This window comes from Linepithema humile, chromosome 4 (assembly GCF_040581485.1).
Source record: "Linepithema humile isolate Giens D197 chromosome 4, Lhum_UNIL_v1.0, whole genome shotgun sequence".
Taxonomy (NCBI): domain Eukaryota; kingdom Metazoa; phylum Arthropoda; class Insecta; order Hymenoptera; family Formicidae; genus Linepithema; species Linepithema humile.
The window spans coordinates 5905775-5923951 of record NC_090131.1 but is presented as its reverse complement, the minus strand read 5'-3'; the positions used below and the strand labels follow the sequence as shown (position 1 = coordinate 5923951).

The 18177-nt window shown below is 43.8% G+C and overlaps 1 protein-coding gene across 5 annotated transcripts in view; it reads left to right on the top strand.

Annotated features, from left to right (window-relative positions):
• CARPA (Carbonic anhydrase-related protein A) overlaps positions 1-17490 on the top strand; it is a 136511-nt gene extending 119021 nt beyond the window's left edge. For 3 of the 5 annotated variants that reach the window (XM_012366521.2, XM_012366522.2, XM_012366517.2), the window contains 5 exons: positions 2437-2503; positions 14999-15153; positions 15397-15522; positions 15920-15968; positions 16055-17490. In XM_012366521.2, coding sequence (XP_012221944.1) covers positions 2437-2503; positions 14999-15153; positions 15397-15522; positions 15920-15968; positions 16055-16119 — 462 coding nt within the window. In that variant the 3' untranslated portion in view covers positions 16120-17490. The remainder of the gene's footprint in view (positions 1-2436; positions 2504-14998; positions 15154-15396; positions 15523-15919; positions 15969-16054) is intronic. The other 2 variants (XR_001100730.2, XM_012366519.2) reach the window with 2 other exon arrangements.
• The last annotated feature ends 687 nt before the right edge of the window (positions 17491-18177 follow it).

Genomic DNA, 18177 nt, shown 5'->3' with positions numbered 1-18177 from the left:
GGTATAAGCGTCACGCGGGAAAGCCATTGGAAAAAAGTTTCGTTCGAGCGGAGTCAAAAAAGTTTATTCACAACACGCGATTCCAACGACTCCATTTTCGCGAATTTGCTCGCACGATTTGTTCGAAAAGTTAAATTACATGCAAATGCAGATTTCTCTTGTTAAAATAGCGAAATTTCTACGAATATTAGATAGTCAATTTCACTCCCGGCCTCGTTGAAAGGAAAAGATTTGATACGCTTGACCGGGTGTCAAATAGCGCAACAAAGACAGCGTCAAGTAAATATCCTTTATTGATGGAGTCGAGTGATTAGCCGGCTGTTTGTCATTTACCCGCGGCGAGGAAATTACTAACTCGTAATTACGCCACGCGTCAATTTAGCGCGACTGCCAGTCAGTGGTCTTGATGTAAAGACAAAAGACGGGAATTCCGCGCTGTCAAACGGAAGGAGAAATTCGGTTGGCGATTCTATGTCGTCGCAAGAGAGAGAGAGAGAGAGAGAGATAGAGAGAGTGGGAAGGAGGGAGGGAGGGAGAGAGGGATTTGGGCCTGCTAATTCTCCACGTCCGTCGGGTGGACTGTATAATATGACGCGAGAGCTGGCTGTTCCCTATGCCAGGTCTAGTGCAATATCCTTTATCTGTGATCATTATACAGCATGGCCGAGAGAGACCAGAGGGACGGTCTCACGCGCGCGATCGATACGATCTCAGGACGGAGCGTCGTCGTCGGTGCTTGTTTATTGCCCGACTGTTGCGGAAATTACGAAGCTACTATTACAAATTAGTGTACACTTGATTTGCCAAACAAGTAGTAACATGCTGACGACGTAAGCCGCAACTACGAACCGGATTTAACTAGAGAGACTTTGGGGTCAAACGTTGTTGGATTTAATACATTTTACAATACTTTATCGTGGATATTAGATTTACAATTGGATCAAGAGTCGCAGCAAACACGCTTGTATATAATTGGAAAATGGAAACTAATTTTTTAAATTAAAATTAGCTTCAATTAATTTGATTTTAATTTTAATTTAACGAGAAGTATGCGAGATTTAAGCGATTTTTGAAGCGTATTGCAACAAGAACGTTCAGGCTCATATTTGGGAAAAATCGCCGGGCTTCATAAAACATTGCTTTAAATAGCGCGTGTTTTATTAAGTTTGACATCGTGTCAACGATAAAAATTCTCTTACGATTAAATGAATATCAAGGAGGCTGCGATTACCGCGAGCTTTCCCAGCCAAGTTTACTCTGGAGCGACGAGATTAAGAATGTTTAAGGACGGCCGTCATTGAGATTAATTCTCTTAGCTCATAATTAAGATTAGGGTCTCTTTATTACAACAAATTTAAACGGAGATTAAACCGTCGGGCGTCCGTTCACCTGTCTCGCAACTGAGTCTCGATTACGTCCCGTGTAACTCTCGAGTGTCCGGATTAACAAGTAAAACAGTCGCTACCTCTTTACAGCATATTTTTAGCGTCCGCGTAATTTCAGAGGCGTCATATGTTTAGGTCGATAATCGCAGTCATAAAGTGCGATGAGACCTATAAATGTCAAGCGAAATGTAGAGCGTGATCTCGTATGTCGGTTTTCTTTTGAAACATTTAAATTGCAACGTCCTTGATATTTTAAAATTTTGATGGCCGCGCATTTATTGCGAAGTACGTCGCATCCGAGGAAAGTTCCGCATCCCGATAAAAATATATCGCACGGTGCACATTTAGCGCGTTTCATACTTCACGTAATATTTTCCTTTGTTCGAATCGACTTTTGCGGAACAAATGTCGACCACGACGTTTCTTTGTTATACAATTTATTCATCGCAACTCTTATGTAAAACGCTTTTCTCATGCAGCAGTCAGCGTCGTCAGTCTTAATTAACGAGCGTCCATAAATCTGAATGCTGGAGAATATTCCATTGGATATCCGTGCGCATTTTATCCGATCGCGTTTCGCTTCTTTTTCTTTCTTTTTTTCATCCGTCTTCTTATCCCCTTGTTTACCTTTATTTACGGAGCGGAGTGACGAGAGGCAGCGATAATAATTTCGCGCCACGATGAGGGAAACGGCGAAACTTTTGATCGACGGTGGACCCGCGCGGTCGGCTGAGGGGGGAGGGGATCAACTTTTATTATTTATCGTTACTTACTTTAAAGTCCGCGGTCGGTTTAGTTGGGTTTTACGGTTACCTTTAATGGCGGTCCGGTGTGGAACTTTCGGAACGACTCTTTGCCTTCACCTCTTTATGCGGTGCACTTAGCAGCGCCCGAACAACCCCTTTTCATGGGAAATCGATGGAAAACGTATCGGGGCGAGGCGAATGGCGCGAGGCGGGCGGGGGTGAAGGGACGGCTTGCATGCCGTCGTAGTGTAAGGTGTCACTGTCGTTTAGCTGGATGACACAAAGAAAGCTGTTTTCTGTTTCAGCTCGGCGAGACGTTAAATCCCGAGCTGCAAATCATCACCAGTGTGTTCAACAAGGTCATACATCGAGGTAAGTACCCGGCGTCGTCTGTGCGTCGTCGTCGTCGTCGTCGTCGTCCCATGATGGGACGCGTAAAACGCTCCTCCTCTCTGTTTCCCTCCCCCTTTCCTAAATCAAGCTGGAAATTCCGTCGTCCTGGCCTCTCTATCGCGTAATATCACGCTCGGCTGTATCCCGTCCAACGACGTGATAACTTTTTTTTTAACTCTGCAACAGTAAAACGGGGTTTCTACGCGGCTTCACGATATAATATCGTTCCCTTTTCTTTCTCGGTGTCCATTTGGCTACGATTTTTCAACTATATTCCGCTATAAATAATTTCCAATTCTCATCATCGATATTACTTTGTGTTATTATTAAATATGTAAATGGATACAAACCGTCGTAGCTATCGTTTCCAAGTTGTATAAATAGTTTTATAATCGATTAAATATTTAGAACGGTAATTGCAGCGCTATTTGCGATGCGCGTGTCACGTTTAAGCTGCGAGTTTGCGAGGCAATTTACGATTGATTGGAAACACGCGCGGTTACCAAGACAGCCTGGAATATCCGGTTTCCGAGAAGTAAGAAAAAAAGTTTCATGTTTGATGCGTCCGCGTTTTTGCAAAATCGCATCGACATTCTGGTGCCTTTGACGGCGCTGAATGCAGCCAGTCTGTCATTGACGTCGAGATGAATCAAGCGGCGTGTAATAATTATCTATTCGTGATCGCTCTCTTGTTGGTGCTTTTTACGGCGTACACCAGGCGACGCGGTGTAACGATAGACGACGTAACTACGCCGTATTGTGTCGCTGGAACGTAAATCCTGAACAAGCTTCGAATGCAGTAGCTCGATACTAATTCCCTGCCGGCTAAATGCGTCATTGAAATCGTCTCCCGATGCTGCCTGTACGTTGACAGTACCTAATAAATATATGGCGCCGCTCTCATAAGAGACGGAATTTCGACAAATAATAAGAACTGATTGCCTCGCGTGGATTTGCGTGGCGATACCGCCTCTCGTAAAAATGTAGAAAATATACCGTAGAACTTTTTGAGGTCGCATTTATGGCGTTTATCATTTTTCACGCACGTACTTCCTCGATTCTCACTGTCATCTCTATAAAGTTTCCATATAAATTTTTCAAACGCGAATATCTGCGCGATCGATCATAAACATTTATAACTCGTCAAAAAACATTTGACAAAGACAAATGTGCGAAAAGGTCAAATACCGAAAGTTTTTCGGTTTAACTCGGCGATGATCGAAATTCTCGGCTCGTCTGACGCGTCTGAAAGTCCTGTAGGACGAGGCTGCAATTAGTGGGCTTTCTCAAAAGACCGGCCTCGCGGCTACGGAAAAAGAAAAAAAAAAGTACGATGCGGGTAGAATCCGGACACGCGATTTCGCGTCGCGATGAATACGCGTTTCACGCATCGACTATTGCGGCGGTCGACCCTCGACGAGTCTCTGGGCGCTGCTCGGATGCTGCGGTCCACTGGAGTAACCGCGGATAATAAATAAAACGCCGGTGAGAGGAGAGAAGAGTGTCGGTTCTACTCTCGACGGATGAAGCTCGAGGGGCAGTGGAGGCGGCAACGGCAGCGGATGGCACTCGAGTCGCTGAGTCAAGAGAGCGAAAAGTCGAGAGAGAAAGAGAGAGAGAAAGAGAGAGAGGGGCTCTCTGTAGAGAGAAAAAAGACGAGAGGGGAGGGCAAAATGACTCTCTCTTAAGATAACGAGTCACTTCGTCGGCCGACGAGTATTCGCGCCGACGGACGCGCGGAATAGGATAGAAATTGCCCTTTTCTCAAATCTTAAGCTGGAATTTATAAGAACGATGACTTGTCATATCCGGTTGGGATAAATAATGGATGTCGCTCTTACCGAGAGCGTTCCTAAATTGCAAATACGTTTAATAGTGAAACGCGTTGCGCGTGCCTTAACGTTAAATAAAATATAGAAATGACACGTCCAATTTGTAATTAATCGCGAGCAATTATTCACGCAAATGTACGAGAAATTATTCACGCGAGTAATTATTCAATATTAAATATGCAAATGCGCTTTAAATTTGTTAAAGAAACGATATTCGAAAGCCGTCTTTCTTATCGCGTGATGCTGGCACACAAATAGTTAAGAATCATTTGCATCGAAATACGGGAATTACAAGTACGCGTTCGATTAAGAGCGGCAAAAAGTAAAAGCTACGCGAGCAAATACGAGTTAATAGCGGAGCCTGCTATATATTGGGCAACTTTAAATAAAATATGGAATTATACACGTTTAATTCGCAATTAATCATGAGAAGTTATTCGCGCAAATGTATGAGAAATTATTCACGCGGGTAATAATTCACTATATTATACAAATATGCAGATGAGCTTTAAACACTTTAAAGAAACGATATCTCGGAGGCCATCTTTCTTATCGCATGATGCTCGCGCACAAATAATTAAGGATCATTTGCATCGGAATACAAAAATTATAAGTGTGCGTTCCATTAAGAATGACAAAAAGTAAAAGGAGCAACGCGAGTATGAATAACGAGAAAACATTTTAGCGGAGAGCAAGAGTAATGAAGAAAATGCGAAGCAGCGGTGCAAATTACTTACGGCAACGCTTTTCCGTGCATCGAAGTAAGTGAAACAATGCTGCTAGACAAGCAGTTAATAAATTTCCAGCCTTCTAATTGCTATAGAGTAATACATTTCCTCCAAAAACCGAATGATCGCCGAGAAACATTTCGTTCCGTGAAACGTTTCGCAATGTATTTAAAATAATAGAGGGCGACGTAGATATTTTCACTTTCCAGATTTTTTCCTCTTTTATATTTTTTTCCAATTTATCTATAACATTGCGATAAATATTTTTGAAGAATCTATAATATAACGATTTCCCCGCAGAAATTCATATTAATCCGTTCATACTAATTTTATCGCTTTCGATATCACTGTACACAGGCGACGGAACATTTACATAATATCACGTGGTTATGGTTTATCGAGCTATGCTAAACATTGAAGTGGAAGGAAATTGTAGCGTTGTCAAAGCACCGATAATACGCATTACACCCGGAGCGTAAATTGAATCACTATCCCGCGCGCAATTGTATCATTACGATTCGTCCGCGATTTTTCATAACTCATCCCCCGTCGAATTAACCCGGCGCTTCGTTACGTTATTAAAATTAAACGGACGGCGCGCATAATGGATCGGCGGCGCTCTCGCGCCGTCGCGTCAAGAATACGCGATCCGCGTTTGATGCATTGCGCCGCGACTTACGGACGCAAATTGCGCCCGACGTAAAATCGAAATATGACTCTCTCTCCCGTTCTTCTTTCTCTCCTCCGCTCCGTCGGATCCTTCTTCCCTCTTTGCTCCGCGGATTCCGTCGTGCAACAAACTTCGTACTCCCGCGATTTGCATCCGCGCATCCACCGTTGCGTCGAGAGCCGGCAAGAACGTTTTCTCGTTCAACTTGCGTGGCATAATTCTGGCGAATGCCACGGCTGGTTGCATTGCTCGGCGAGGAAGAAAATAAACTTTACGGCCAAGTGTGTTCTCGGGGATGTGCGTCGGCGCACGTCGGTGGGAGGGGTGGGCTCGAGACTGTCGATGTGCACTTCGATGCATCCTGAAGGGGGATTCCGGATACGATCGCGTTGCGCGGGTCCATATAAGGGTGCCACCCGTTAAACGATTCGATCTGGAAGCGTGCCTGGTGCTTTTTACACGGTTAACACGATCAACGCTCCGCCGGGCGTCGGGACAGCAAGGCGGGAAGGGGTGGGGAGGGACACGGGGGTCGATTTACAAGGGACGACGATGTCACACACTCCGGCCGGCCGGTTGTGTGCATAAATCTGTATGCACGCCCGGGCCACCGCTATGTGTGTATTTTAATCAATACCCTGTTGACACCGCGACCAGGGAACATAAATCATAAGACAATGGAAAATGGCGCGCGGGGGAGGGGCTACAGCGGGATCTAAGTATTCCATTGTCGTGTACGTGCCGAGACAGGCACGTTGCATATACAGCGGCTCACAATAGTTCGCGTACGCCATCGTGAAATTTATTCAACTTAAGCTTTTCGTCGGCTAAACATGTTTTTGCGCGGAATGCACGGCCGCAAAAGACGCTAATGAATAGGTTTGTCCGTGCGGGCGCGATATTTTAAAAACTGCAGGAAATTGCATTTAACGCCGATAATATTAAGGATATTAATCATTTTTGAGTTACAGTGGGATTGCGGGAAAAAATTTTCAAGCTGTTACGTTAAATAGGAAGTGAAGGAAAGAAGCAAACGCAATATGTTGAACATGGATAAAATTGCTCTTTAGCTTCTACGACAATGCATTCGCGAGAAACTAAGTACCTTTTCATTTATTTGTGCGCAATGTGCACTGCGAAATTGATTTCACCGGCATCATTAATAATAGCGCCGGTAATGTTCCGGCCGAATCGATTTCAGGAATAATGCGTTTTTAAATCTTGATCAATAATGCGTATGACGTAATCAAGGGTAATTACACTTAATGTAGATGTGTATTGGAAAAGCGTGGCGAAAAGCGTCAGCGTGTCATCGAATATTTTCGAGACACACCCTGAACATACCGTTTATTTGCACGTAATTTTCGAAAACGCGCGATTACATATCGCAATCGAGTATTAATTTTTATTTCAACTATTTAAACTTAATATAGCTGCATCAAATTTGCATTAAACGAATAGGTATGCCCATTAACTCGAACTTTATCAAGCAATTCCATTCCGCTAAATAAATGAGTTTCGAGCATTCATATTTGTCACATATTTTAATATATATCAGGCTTGAAATATTTGACAAATATGAATGTAAATAGCTTCAAAAATGCGCGATGAAGCAAAAAAATACAATTTTAAATTACATAAATTAACGGATTTTTTCTCTCGTGTGCAAATATATGTGACAATTAAATTATATTACTCTTTAAAAATATGTTAGAATAAATATTAATATTACTTATGTAAAATACAATTAGATGTTTATCAAATTTTCACGGAACGTCACACGGAGATCCATAATTAGCGCCAATGCATTCTTCAACGTCCGCTTGTTGGAATTTCCTCCTAACTCGTCTTCATTTTTCCTTGCTTTACGATTTACCGTCACCGGCTTCTACCGATCTGCGAACCGAAATGCACTGATTTACACGGCCGTATACACACGCGCGCACAAAAGGGGGATGCTTGCTATGCCTTCGACGTGTAGGCATAGTAATCCGAACGACAAGGAGGCGCACGAGGGTGCGTGCACGCGAGCGCGCGGACGAGCGAGCGAGTCCTAGTGTGCTTGAGGAGAATATTCGCACAGCTTCGCTGTACATATACATCCCCGGCCATTTACTCCGCGCACACCCGTTACCCGGTGTGCCGCACACCGGCCTGGCGAATGCCTACGTATCTACGAAATGTAGATAATAGATGAAATATTTGCGCGGTATGCGTGGTATTAAACCGACACCCCTGAAATTGTATTTTATAGCCACCCCTGCCACCAACGGACTCACTCTCGCAAACCCTTCGGAGTCCTGACCCCCCCTTCCCCGGTTTTCCCTCGACGCTCGTTGCATCCCCGTTTTGCACGCCGCTCTCTCCTCTCCTTCCTCTCTCTCTCTCTCTCTCTCTCTCTCTCTCTCTCTCTCTCTCTCTCTCTCTCTCTTCCTCGCGTGCAGCTGCACAATCGTACATACAACGTCGCAATACGGCGGGGTAGCAAAACCGCCCCTTCCACCTCGCCCCCGGCCACCCCCATCGACCACCCCCAGACGTGGCGTTTCGCCATATAACGAAACGCCAGAAACCAGTTTGCAGATCCGGCCGTTGGGAGGCGCGAGGTATCTCTCACTCGAAGCGTTTCTATCTTTCGGGGTACACTGCGTCCCCCCCCCCTCCCTCCCCCGATACACCCCCGCGGCGCCATTGCCCCGCATTTCTTTCTCTCTTTCTCTCTCTCTCTCTCTCTCTCTCTCTTTCTTTTTATTTTTGCTCGCATTCTTCCCTACCCGACGCGCGCGCGATCTCCCTAGTCGATAGAAATATTTTCCGTGGCTACGAGGATTGGAAGCGGTGAATTTATCACGGTGACAGACTATCCTCTCTATGCCGAGGGCCGAGAACAATCTTCTTTTTCGGTTTCCTTCGCGCGCGGCATACGACGAAGTAGCAGCCATGATACACGTTCTGTTCATCCGATGATATTCGAAAATCTGAGAATGGATGGCACTTTTAAATGTTGCATGAAGAGATTCCAAGTTTAAATCTGTAAAACGGAAAGAATAATTGAAGCCGTGTTTAACGCTCGAGAGTTATGATTGATGCTCACAATTATATCATACTGTTTAATTGATAAGCATCACATTAAGTGTGACGTACTCGAGCAGCGTGCGCAAAATAATGTAATGGCATGAAAATCATGTGTAATGGCCGATAAAATGGATTTGATGTAACGATAGCACGTGTAGCATGGTTTTATATAGACGTTATTATTTATTGATACGTTTCTGTGTATTTTCGTAAAGCTTTCAAAATGTATTGGAGGCACTACACGTGTATCGCGCATACTGCGATGCTTATTTTACTTTCGCATCGATTCGAAAGAAGTATATTTATGCTGAAAGAAATTTATAGTAAATATTCATGCATCGGCAATAAGTTCTGCGCGTTTAGAAAAAAATTAATGCAAAAATATTGAATGAGATAAAAATATGTTTGTAAAAAAATACTTTTTTTTGTAATTACAAAAAGCAAGAAGTATGGTGGAAAAATTTTGTTATTTAATTAGAACTTTATTTTTTTATTAATTAATCATTATGATATACAATAACATTTTCAAAATTGAATTTGTCGGAAAGCCAAAACATTTAAAAAGTATTTTAATTATTCGTAATAATTATCAGCAGAAATAATAAAATTTTTATGAAATTAAAAAGACTAAGAGTATAAAAAAATAGCTTCTAAAATGAACATTTAGAAAACATTTAAAAGTTAATTTACGGTACGAGCTCACTGATAGCCCCGGAAAGTTAATTGTCTCGTAAAACAACCCTTAATTCGTTCTAAAACATTTCGATGTTCCATGAGCTTTATTAAATTCTCACGGTCGTCGTGTCGAGATGGTGCGCTAATTAAGAGTAAACAGGAAAATGACATTTCCTCCGTGTGGGGTGACTTTCTTCTCGCCACGCGCTCGGCCAGGATGATATAAGGCAGGGTAAACTTCTCGAGAGAGCTCAGTCGGCCGCAAGCCGAGAATTATTCACTCGGCAAACAAGAATCTCGTTTCGAGAAATCGAGCGGCGATCTTAATATAGAAAATCGACGAGTTTCTGTGCGTCGCACAACATACGCGCATCGACATCGGCGTCGCATTACGTGCGTCGGGGATGTTCTTATATCGCGATTATCGCCACTGTCATCATCATTATCCCACCCGGTGTGTGCCGGTGCCATTAGGCACGGTCAATTTTCCTAAGAGCACCTCACGTTATTCCCGACGATATTCGACTTTCACGCAACGACCCCGACCGCGCGGCTGTGCGTGCGACCCTCCGCGGAACAACGGCCGCCGGTTCGATAATAGATAATGGTGCGTCGGCACGGATTTGCGTCGACCGTGAATTATTAAACGAGAGCGTATCCCTTTTATGTCGAAAATCGCTGTTCTTTCGCGGGAGAGAATTCCGCGCGCGGGTATCTGTGTTATTATAGAGACCGTTCAATAAATCGCAGCGAGTATGCGATTTCTCCTGAAAAAACAGATAAGAAATATAAAATAAATTGTTGCGTTTGGTCGTGTTGTTTTCGAGAAAAACAATTATCAATATAAACGTAGCGTGCATTGTGCTGTTTTGATAAAAGCGGAACTTTTCGGAGATCAATTCCCCGAATGATTTTTCTTAGAACAAAGGTATTGTTTATAGCCTGATGTGTTTAAAAAAAAAAGAACGAATAAAAAGGAACAATAAACTTGCGGCAAAATTTCCGGGCGAAAAATCCACTTCAACTTCGTCAAAACGGGAGGAACATAATAATTCCGAAATTCAGTATAACTCTCCTTGTAGTAATCTTCACGATGCATTATACAACTGCACTTAATCGCGCTTGTACGCGAATGTGCCAATGGCACATAGCAACCGCGAGTTTCTCCTGGCCGACAGTCTTTTCTCAGGCTCTCTCTCTCTCTTATCCGGGGAAGGAGTTAATGCATTTCATTAATCACCAGGAGGACCTCTTCACCCTCGCCCGTTTATCCCATCCACCCTCGCACCACATTTCGTTTGCCGCAGACGATGCGAAGCGGTTGATATTTTTCCGTCCTCGGCGCCTTGTTATTATTACTTGTCACCTCGCCGGATTTCTTTCTCCTCTCTTCAGACTTCATTTATCCCTCCCCTCCAGCGCGCGTTCGTCGGCCTCGTTTCTTAGGTTTCCGCTGCTTTACACGTCATTTAAGAAAACAGACGTTAGGGAAAAATGTACGTAGTAGTGGTAGTAGTAGTAGAGGTGGGGGGTTTGACGTTATAAAAACCTAACCGCCAAAATCGACGAAAACTTGTCGAGAGAAGTCTATTTCTAGAATATTATCGAACTCTGCATAAACGATACAATTAACGGTCGTGGTAAGCGCAAAATTTCCGGGTGAAATTAGGACGCGGCGATAAATAAAAATAAAACACGCCACGCACGTGGGCGTAAGACGCGGGCCGATACGCGTCGAGGGCGACGGAAACGAAGCAACGAATGGCGAAACGGCGGCGGCACAGGACGGGGGGAGGGTTGGAGTTCAAGGAAAGCTTGACAGCTTCTACTTTTTGCCCCGGAATTCCTGAATGGCGGCACCCCAAGAATATCTCTGCGCGCGAAAGAGGACGGAACGAGGTGGCGAGGGTGCGAGGGGGCGCGCAGTCGGAAGCCGGCGCGCACGGCGGATCGCTCGTTCTCTGTGCGAGGCAAAACGGCAGCTCCCTTGTGCCGGATCTGCCATTTGCGCGAACGCGTTCGCCCATCTTTAATGTCACGAGGCTCAATGCGAGAAATAGACGTATGCGAAGCGACATTTTGGCAAAGCGCTTTTGCCTTCGCGGTTACTACTGTCGGGGCGTTCGTACTGTAAGGACGAAATCATCGCCGCGTTACGTTACTACTTCAAACGGGCTCGTTAGGGTGGTTAAATGCACTCAAAGTGCTTCCGTTGTGTTGTCGTACATATAGGCTTTCGAGTCCCCGTCAGGTATTGTGTTCACGGTTAGTACTTCAACTGCTCAAACTTTTTTCCGTTTGCTTGTATTTGATTCTTCGTTATTATTCGCATTTTGTACTAATTATATTTAAAAAAAAAACAACTTGTATATATTTTTATAAAAGTTTTGAACTACCGCATGAATTTATGACAATTATTTTCACAATTAATCTACATAACGTTTTTTATGTAAAACACTTTGTTTCAATATTTAAAAAATTAAGGCACTATAAACAATTTATAATTGTTTTGCGATTGAGCAACCCCATTTTAATTTTTAATTATTTTTTATTTAATTTTCTCTATTTAAGAATTACATTTTATTTTACTGAATGTACACGTTAGGAAAGCAAGAAACGCGATGATGTGATGGCTGATATGTGCGCATGATGCACATATCCACATGATTTGTTTAAATTTAGGTACATTCCGCAGAATGTACATAGATGGTAGATTGTGTCCGCTTGTGAGCGGAGATTCGCCTCGGCGCGACGATGACGTCATAGACTCGATGCGAGAAATAGACGCAATATATACGGAGGACGTGGCGGCGGAGTCCATGTTTAGATGCTAGCTACGTAGAGGACCGTACTATCGTGGATTATATGTATCCCTTTATTTGTGTGGATAAACTGGGGCGTGTGTACAGACGGTTCGAGTCGGATTCATCTCGTCCGCGAACGAGATTCGCGTAATCTTATGTACACTCGAAAGATACACCCGATGGTATTCATGTTGGCAAGTGCGTGTTCTACACGCTCTTCGAAATACTAAAGAGTTCTTAATTGAATGGCTTGTTTAACGACGAACAACACACGAGTGCCGCAAAATTAATTCTCGCGGACGATATATGAAAGAACTGCGCCGAGCAGATTGAAGCAACCGCATAGTAACACACTTCCCAATGCTCGATAAATACGATCCCCGGTGCGCGCGCGCGCGCTCCGTTTCGAGTGAGAGATTTATTTTCACCGCACATTCTGAAATGATGACCTTTTACGCTGGATTTCACCCCGCACACGTTACGTAGAAAGATACAAATCACTTCTGGACGTTTGGCGGTTACGAACGGCGCGCATCCTACCGTATATACACTCGAGCCCATCTTTCGCTCTCTTCAAAAGTAAATTCCGTCGACACGTATCTCAGATAGTTGATGGTTTTTGAAATTCATTTCACTCAATATTTCATTCGCCGACGAATATATAATTAAATTATAATGTTTTTGTTTTGTTTATCCCTTCATTTTTTCGCTCGCGTTACTATATTTTAAAAATATTAAATAAAAATGATCGAAATTGTCAGGTTTTAAATTTGCAAAAATAATATTTATATATACAATTTAAAAAAATATAAAAATTGTAGATACATTAAATTAATTAAAAATTTTTAATAAATATATTCAAACTAGAAATCTTTTTACTTGTTCGCCAGAATTTTCTCAAACGAAAATTAATGTTTCTTTACTTTCGAATGAATTGTTCGAAGGATTAAAATTTTTATTTCACTTGGAAATGCTGTTTCACAAATTAATGAAGATAAGAATGGTGACGTTGTTTAAATATAATTATGTTTATGAATAGTAGTTCTCATAATAGAGCGCGCGCGCGGGAGCCGGCGGCTGTCGATGGAAAGTTATGCGAGGATAGTGCATAATGCATTAGGTATACACAATTCTGCATGAGATGCAGATATTTGCGACGTGACTTACAAGTGAGTTGTACATTATTTGTTCCTGTAATTCTACTACTTACCGGGTTACATGATACATTTACGATCCCTTCGGTATTCGAAATTATAACCCCCGGAATATGTAAAATCGACGCGTATATGTCGTTAGACGAGAGAATTACGGCGTAAGTGCAGTGCTATTATATTTTAATGACAATATGACATTTATCGATCAGGCAAAGAGAGAAGAGAACTCATTAATCCGCGCAGTGATAGGCGTTTAGAGTCAGCCACTTTTGTCTCCTCGGCAAAAGAATTTTTTTTTTTAATTTTGCTAAGTAGTGTCGGCGATCGCGTAGCTGAATTATAAACACGGGATACTCGGCTTGTCAGCATTTTTGTACATCTCGTCCGCGTGTATGCAGGAAGTTGAATGCAAATTGTACATAAATATATAACGCGAGCACACGGCAGCCTCGCGTACGATTTATGTATGTTTGTACAGCGCCAATCATTGCCGGGGCTTTTTTCGCCCATTTTTCTCGCCGTTTGAGATTTATCGTCGCTTTTTTTCCGCCTCACTCGCTGCTAGAATGCTAAAAGTTCAAAGAGGGGGAGGTACGTGGAACGAATAATTTCGCTGCTTTGTGCGCTCCGCGAAAATGGCCTCGTCGCGACCGGTTCGCCGTTCGGATACCCCTTAGAGCGAGAGATTTGTATCGGAAATGGTAAGCGCAACGACGGAGCGATGCCTTTTACGCTTTACGACCTTCTATAATCCACATATGCCTGTTATCGATAAAAGCGCGAGAGGCTCGCTGCTCGCGCGGGGTAATCGTGGAATTTGTAGGAACGCCGACGTTCGCAACATACTTATGCAGCTGCGCGCACGTGCGGCAACGCTTCCGGCGGCTTCGGAATTCCGCGACTGGGAGTCGCGTGTCAAAGGGTAGGGAAAGCGTCTATGAAAACGGAGCTCGCAAATAATTCACCGCATCGCGCGCGGAGTCCTACTTCGATATTGCCTGCCGCGTATATCGCACAGCTAATACATCAGGTATCTCGATCCGAGAATGTTTCGTTTATTTGACATTCCGCGATTGTCATCCGCGAAATTCGCGCTTTCCGTTATCGCATGTTATTCCACGCTGTATTCCATATCGTTTATCGACATCTTGCACAATGTGAAGCTCGCGCGCTGCAAATGGCATTGAAACGCCATTCCTCCTACGTCCTTTAATCTCGGTCTCTTAATCTCGGAATACATACTCTTCTCCTTTACGATCTCTTATCGCCGATCTTAATGTCTAATTAAACTTTTAAAGCCATTTAATTCTGGAAAACCCTCAAGCCTTTAAAGTATCACTGACTAATCTTGCTCGATTTAAGGCTCGTATCTTGGAAATCCTTAACGAGATTCGCTGGTGCTCAATGTCGGTACTCAGACTTGTCCGGTTGTGTTGAACGAACTCGATAGCGAGGAGCGGGATAATGGAATCCACGCGCAAATATAACTTTATCGTGAACTCTTATTAACGTTTCACTATTTTCTTTTTTTTCCAGGAGACACCGCGCCTGTGCGCTACCTATCCTTAAAAAGCCTTCTTCCGGACACTTCCGGTTACATGACTTACGAGGGCAGCACAACGCACCCCGGTTGTTGGGAAACGGCGGTGTGGCTAATTCTCAACAAACCAATTTACATCACAGCACGAGAGGTAAACATCAATCCCTTTCCGCGGCTCGATAATTCGTTGCCCAACTTCTCCCCCCCGGTAACTCTTTTTCACCCCTCTAAATTCGCGATCCGACTCGAGAGTCTCGCGTGCCACGCGATCATAATCGAATCACCCGAAAGCAGCGACCGTAGCGATAAGGCACGGGCGATAGTTTTGTCGATATGGTCGGATCAATCAACGCGAATATCGCATTATCTCACAATGTACTGTTTCTGTTATTAGCTATACGTCCTAAGGAAATTAATGCAGGGCCCTGCCAGCACGCCGAAAGCGCCGCTTGGTAACAATTCTAGACCGCTGCAGGGTCTTCATTACAGAACTGTACGAACAAATATCGATTTTGCCAAGGTAATATAACACCGTGATTATGTCATTCGATACTTGGTGTGAAGAATGTAGGTTCAATCAGCGTAATTGGCATACTGCGGTGAACGTGATATCGCAATGTTAGCACATCCATTAGAGAATTCTAATGTGACTGCGATACGATCTTTTTCCGTTTTATTTGATCGAGAATTAACTGAATTATTTTTCAACGAGCATAAATTTTTAATAAATTATGTAAATTTTCAATCCAGATTCTTAGGTTCTTTTTTGATATATGGATATCGCTATCAATATTTTATTACGCGCGCATAATATCCGCGTAATACAAATATTTTGGTTAATTGCGCAAAGGATGAAATTTCGTGAGAATTTCTCGCAGATCTGCAACTTAAATGTACTTTGTGTGTTATTCCGGCAGCGAGGAAACGCCAAGTGTCCGTCGATGGCGCAGGACATGCATTATAAAGGTAACACACGATGTTATCCAGGCTCCTGGAGCCCCTAAACTTTGTACTTCACCGCGAAGGGATCGTCTCGATGAGAATTTGAAAAGATGACTTTTTCCTTCCAGCCAACACGTGGCGGGACGACGGCTCCCTCTCTCAAAACGTACTCTGAGGCTATCCCGCGGCAGGACCACGAGAGGAGATTTTTTTCTAAAGGCAGGAAGCGGGACGAGTTCGTGTTGCGCGATGCGCGCGGAAGAGTGAGAGCTACTTTCTGATGAGGAAACGAGATTTGCCGCGGTTGTGTGAGATACGGACGTGATTTTTCAACGGCCGTAAACCGACGCGAAATGAACCATAGCGATGCCTGTGTCTTAAAGCGGACAGACAAGAGTGTAATATAAACTACGAACAAGTTGCATATTTAATTTGTAGATAAGTTTGTCACATAAATGAAACTTCGTTTTCATTCTCCGGAGTAGCGGAGTCAAAGCTGCTGCGTGTGTCGCTGCCTCGCTAATGTCATTCCCGTCGACGCGAGTGATCAAAGGAGCACCGATGTCCCGGCGGGATTACGAGTTTTCATTTAACGCTGTAAGTTCACGCACCGGAGACTAACAGTTATCAGAGGTGGGCCGGTAAAACAATACGTGTTGTCGTAAGCTATAATTTTGTAAAACGGACAATAGCGCGCTTTCAGCCGACGAATGATTCCTAATAACGAGAAGATATAGGCGTTGTTTCCTATATAAGGTAAGAGAAACTTTTTTAAACGTACTGCCCATCGCTGATAATCGCGCACAATCGTTCCGTTTACGCTGCGAGGGTTCGCGCGCGCGGTCGCGAGCAGACGCGATAAAAACGATCGATCTCGCTGATGAGCCTGTAAATCGGTCGAGTTGTTTGACAGGTTTTTGTCAATTATTTCGTAGCCAATGGCGATGCGACGTGTAAAACGATGTAAAACGAAATCCGTTACGAGATGAAGGAAGGGAAAATGGGATGGGGTGGAGGGGGGGGGACGGGGGAATGAGAAGCGGAAGCGCGGGAAGGAGCGAGAAACGATCGTGATGGATCTCGGGAGAAGATACAGAAGAAGAAATAGCCGGTATCACGGCGGCGGAGGAGGAAGAAGGGAGGGAGGGGCAGAGCAATTTCGTAATAGCTCCAGGATAGAGAGGAGCGGGATAATAAAGAAGGAATGGTTCGGAAGAGCAGGAGATTAGGATAAAGTCATGTGGTAGATCAACCGCGCGGAAGGGAACGCTGGCTCTCTGTCCGCTAGCTTAGCCGATGGACGCGAATAGTCCACCAGGCGCTTTTGTATATAAACACAAATACATTTTGAAAATGTACACGAACATGACATTACCCAGAAAATAGACGTTTAAGCAGTGAAAGGCGAAACTCTTAGGGAGAAAACAAGAAACCAGCGTGTGTATAGAGAATAAAATTGTATCATACGACAAAAAAAAGTGAACGTTTAACTATTGTGGTTAATAAGTAACGATAACAATAAAGGCGACGTTATATTGTACAGCAACAGCGATCGCTGCACTTCTTTTCCATTCTACTTTTCTCAATGTGACCATTTATCGCATTATTTTTAACGTTTGATTTTTACTTTTTCTTTTTTAGATCCGTCACACATCCCTTTCCTCGATCGCGTCATTTCACCGAGATAACCGGCGACGATCACGCTGAATAATTGACGCGACGTCGTACATCATAACGTTACGACGCTTAACGCGATTATTGCACAGGTGTAAATTAATAAATTCCGATAAACGCGCGCTCGCTTCCGACGCTCGAGTTCGGCTGGCGGAAAGTTCGGTTTAACGCGCCTCTCAAAATTAGGCATTACAAATTTCTTCGTCGACGTCGCGTCAAGGGTAAGGAAAGTTGCAGCGATGTTCGCGAAAAGTTTGCCGTGCTCGTGCAGCGGGATTATGCTCGATCCAAAAATTCGAGCACGCTGACAAATTATCCGGGACAAAACTGGGTTGAGCACCGGCCCGAAGTTCATGCCTCCGGCCTGCTGCGAGGCCACGTTTCATCCTTAATTAATTATCTCCAGCAGTAACGGCAACTTTCGCGGGACGCTCCACTCTCTCTCCCTCTCTCGGGATGAAGGTAAGTGGATTCTATTTTATCAATTTACGGAATAATTTATACTCGGGGAGGAAAACTGATTGCCCGTTACGCGGCACGATATTCTTCATCGCCGGCG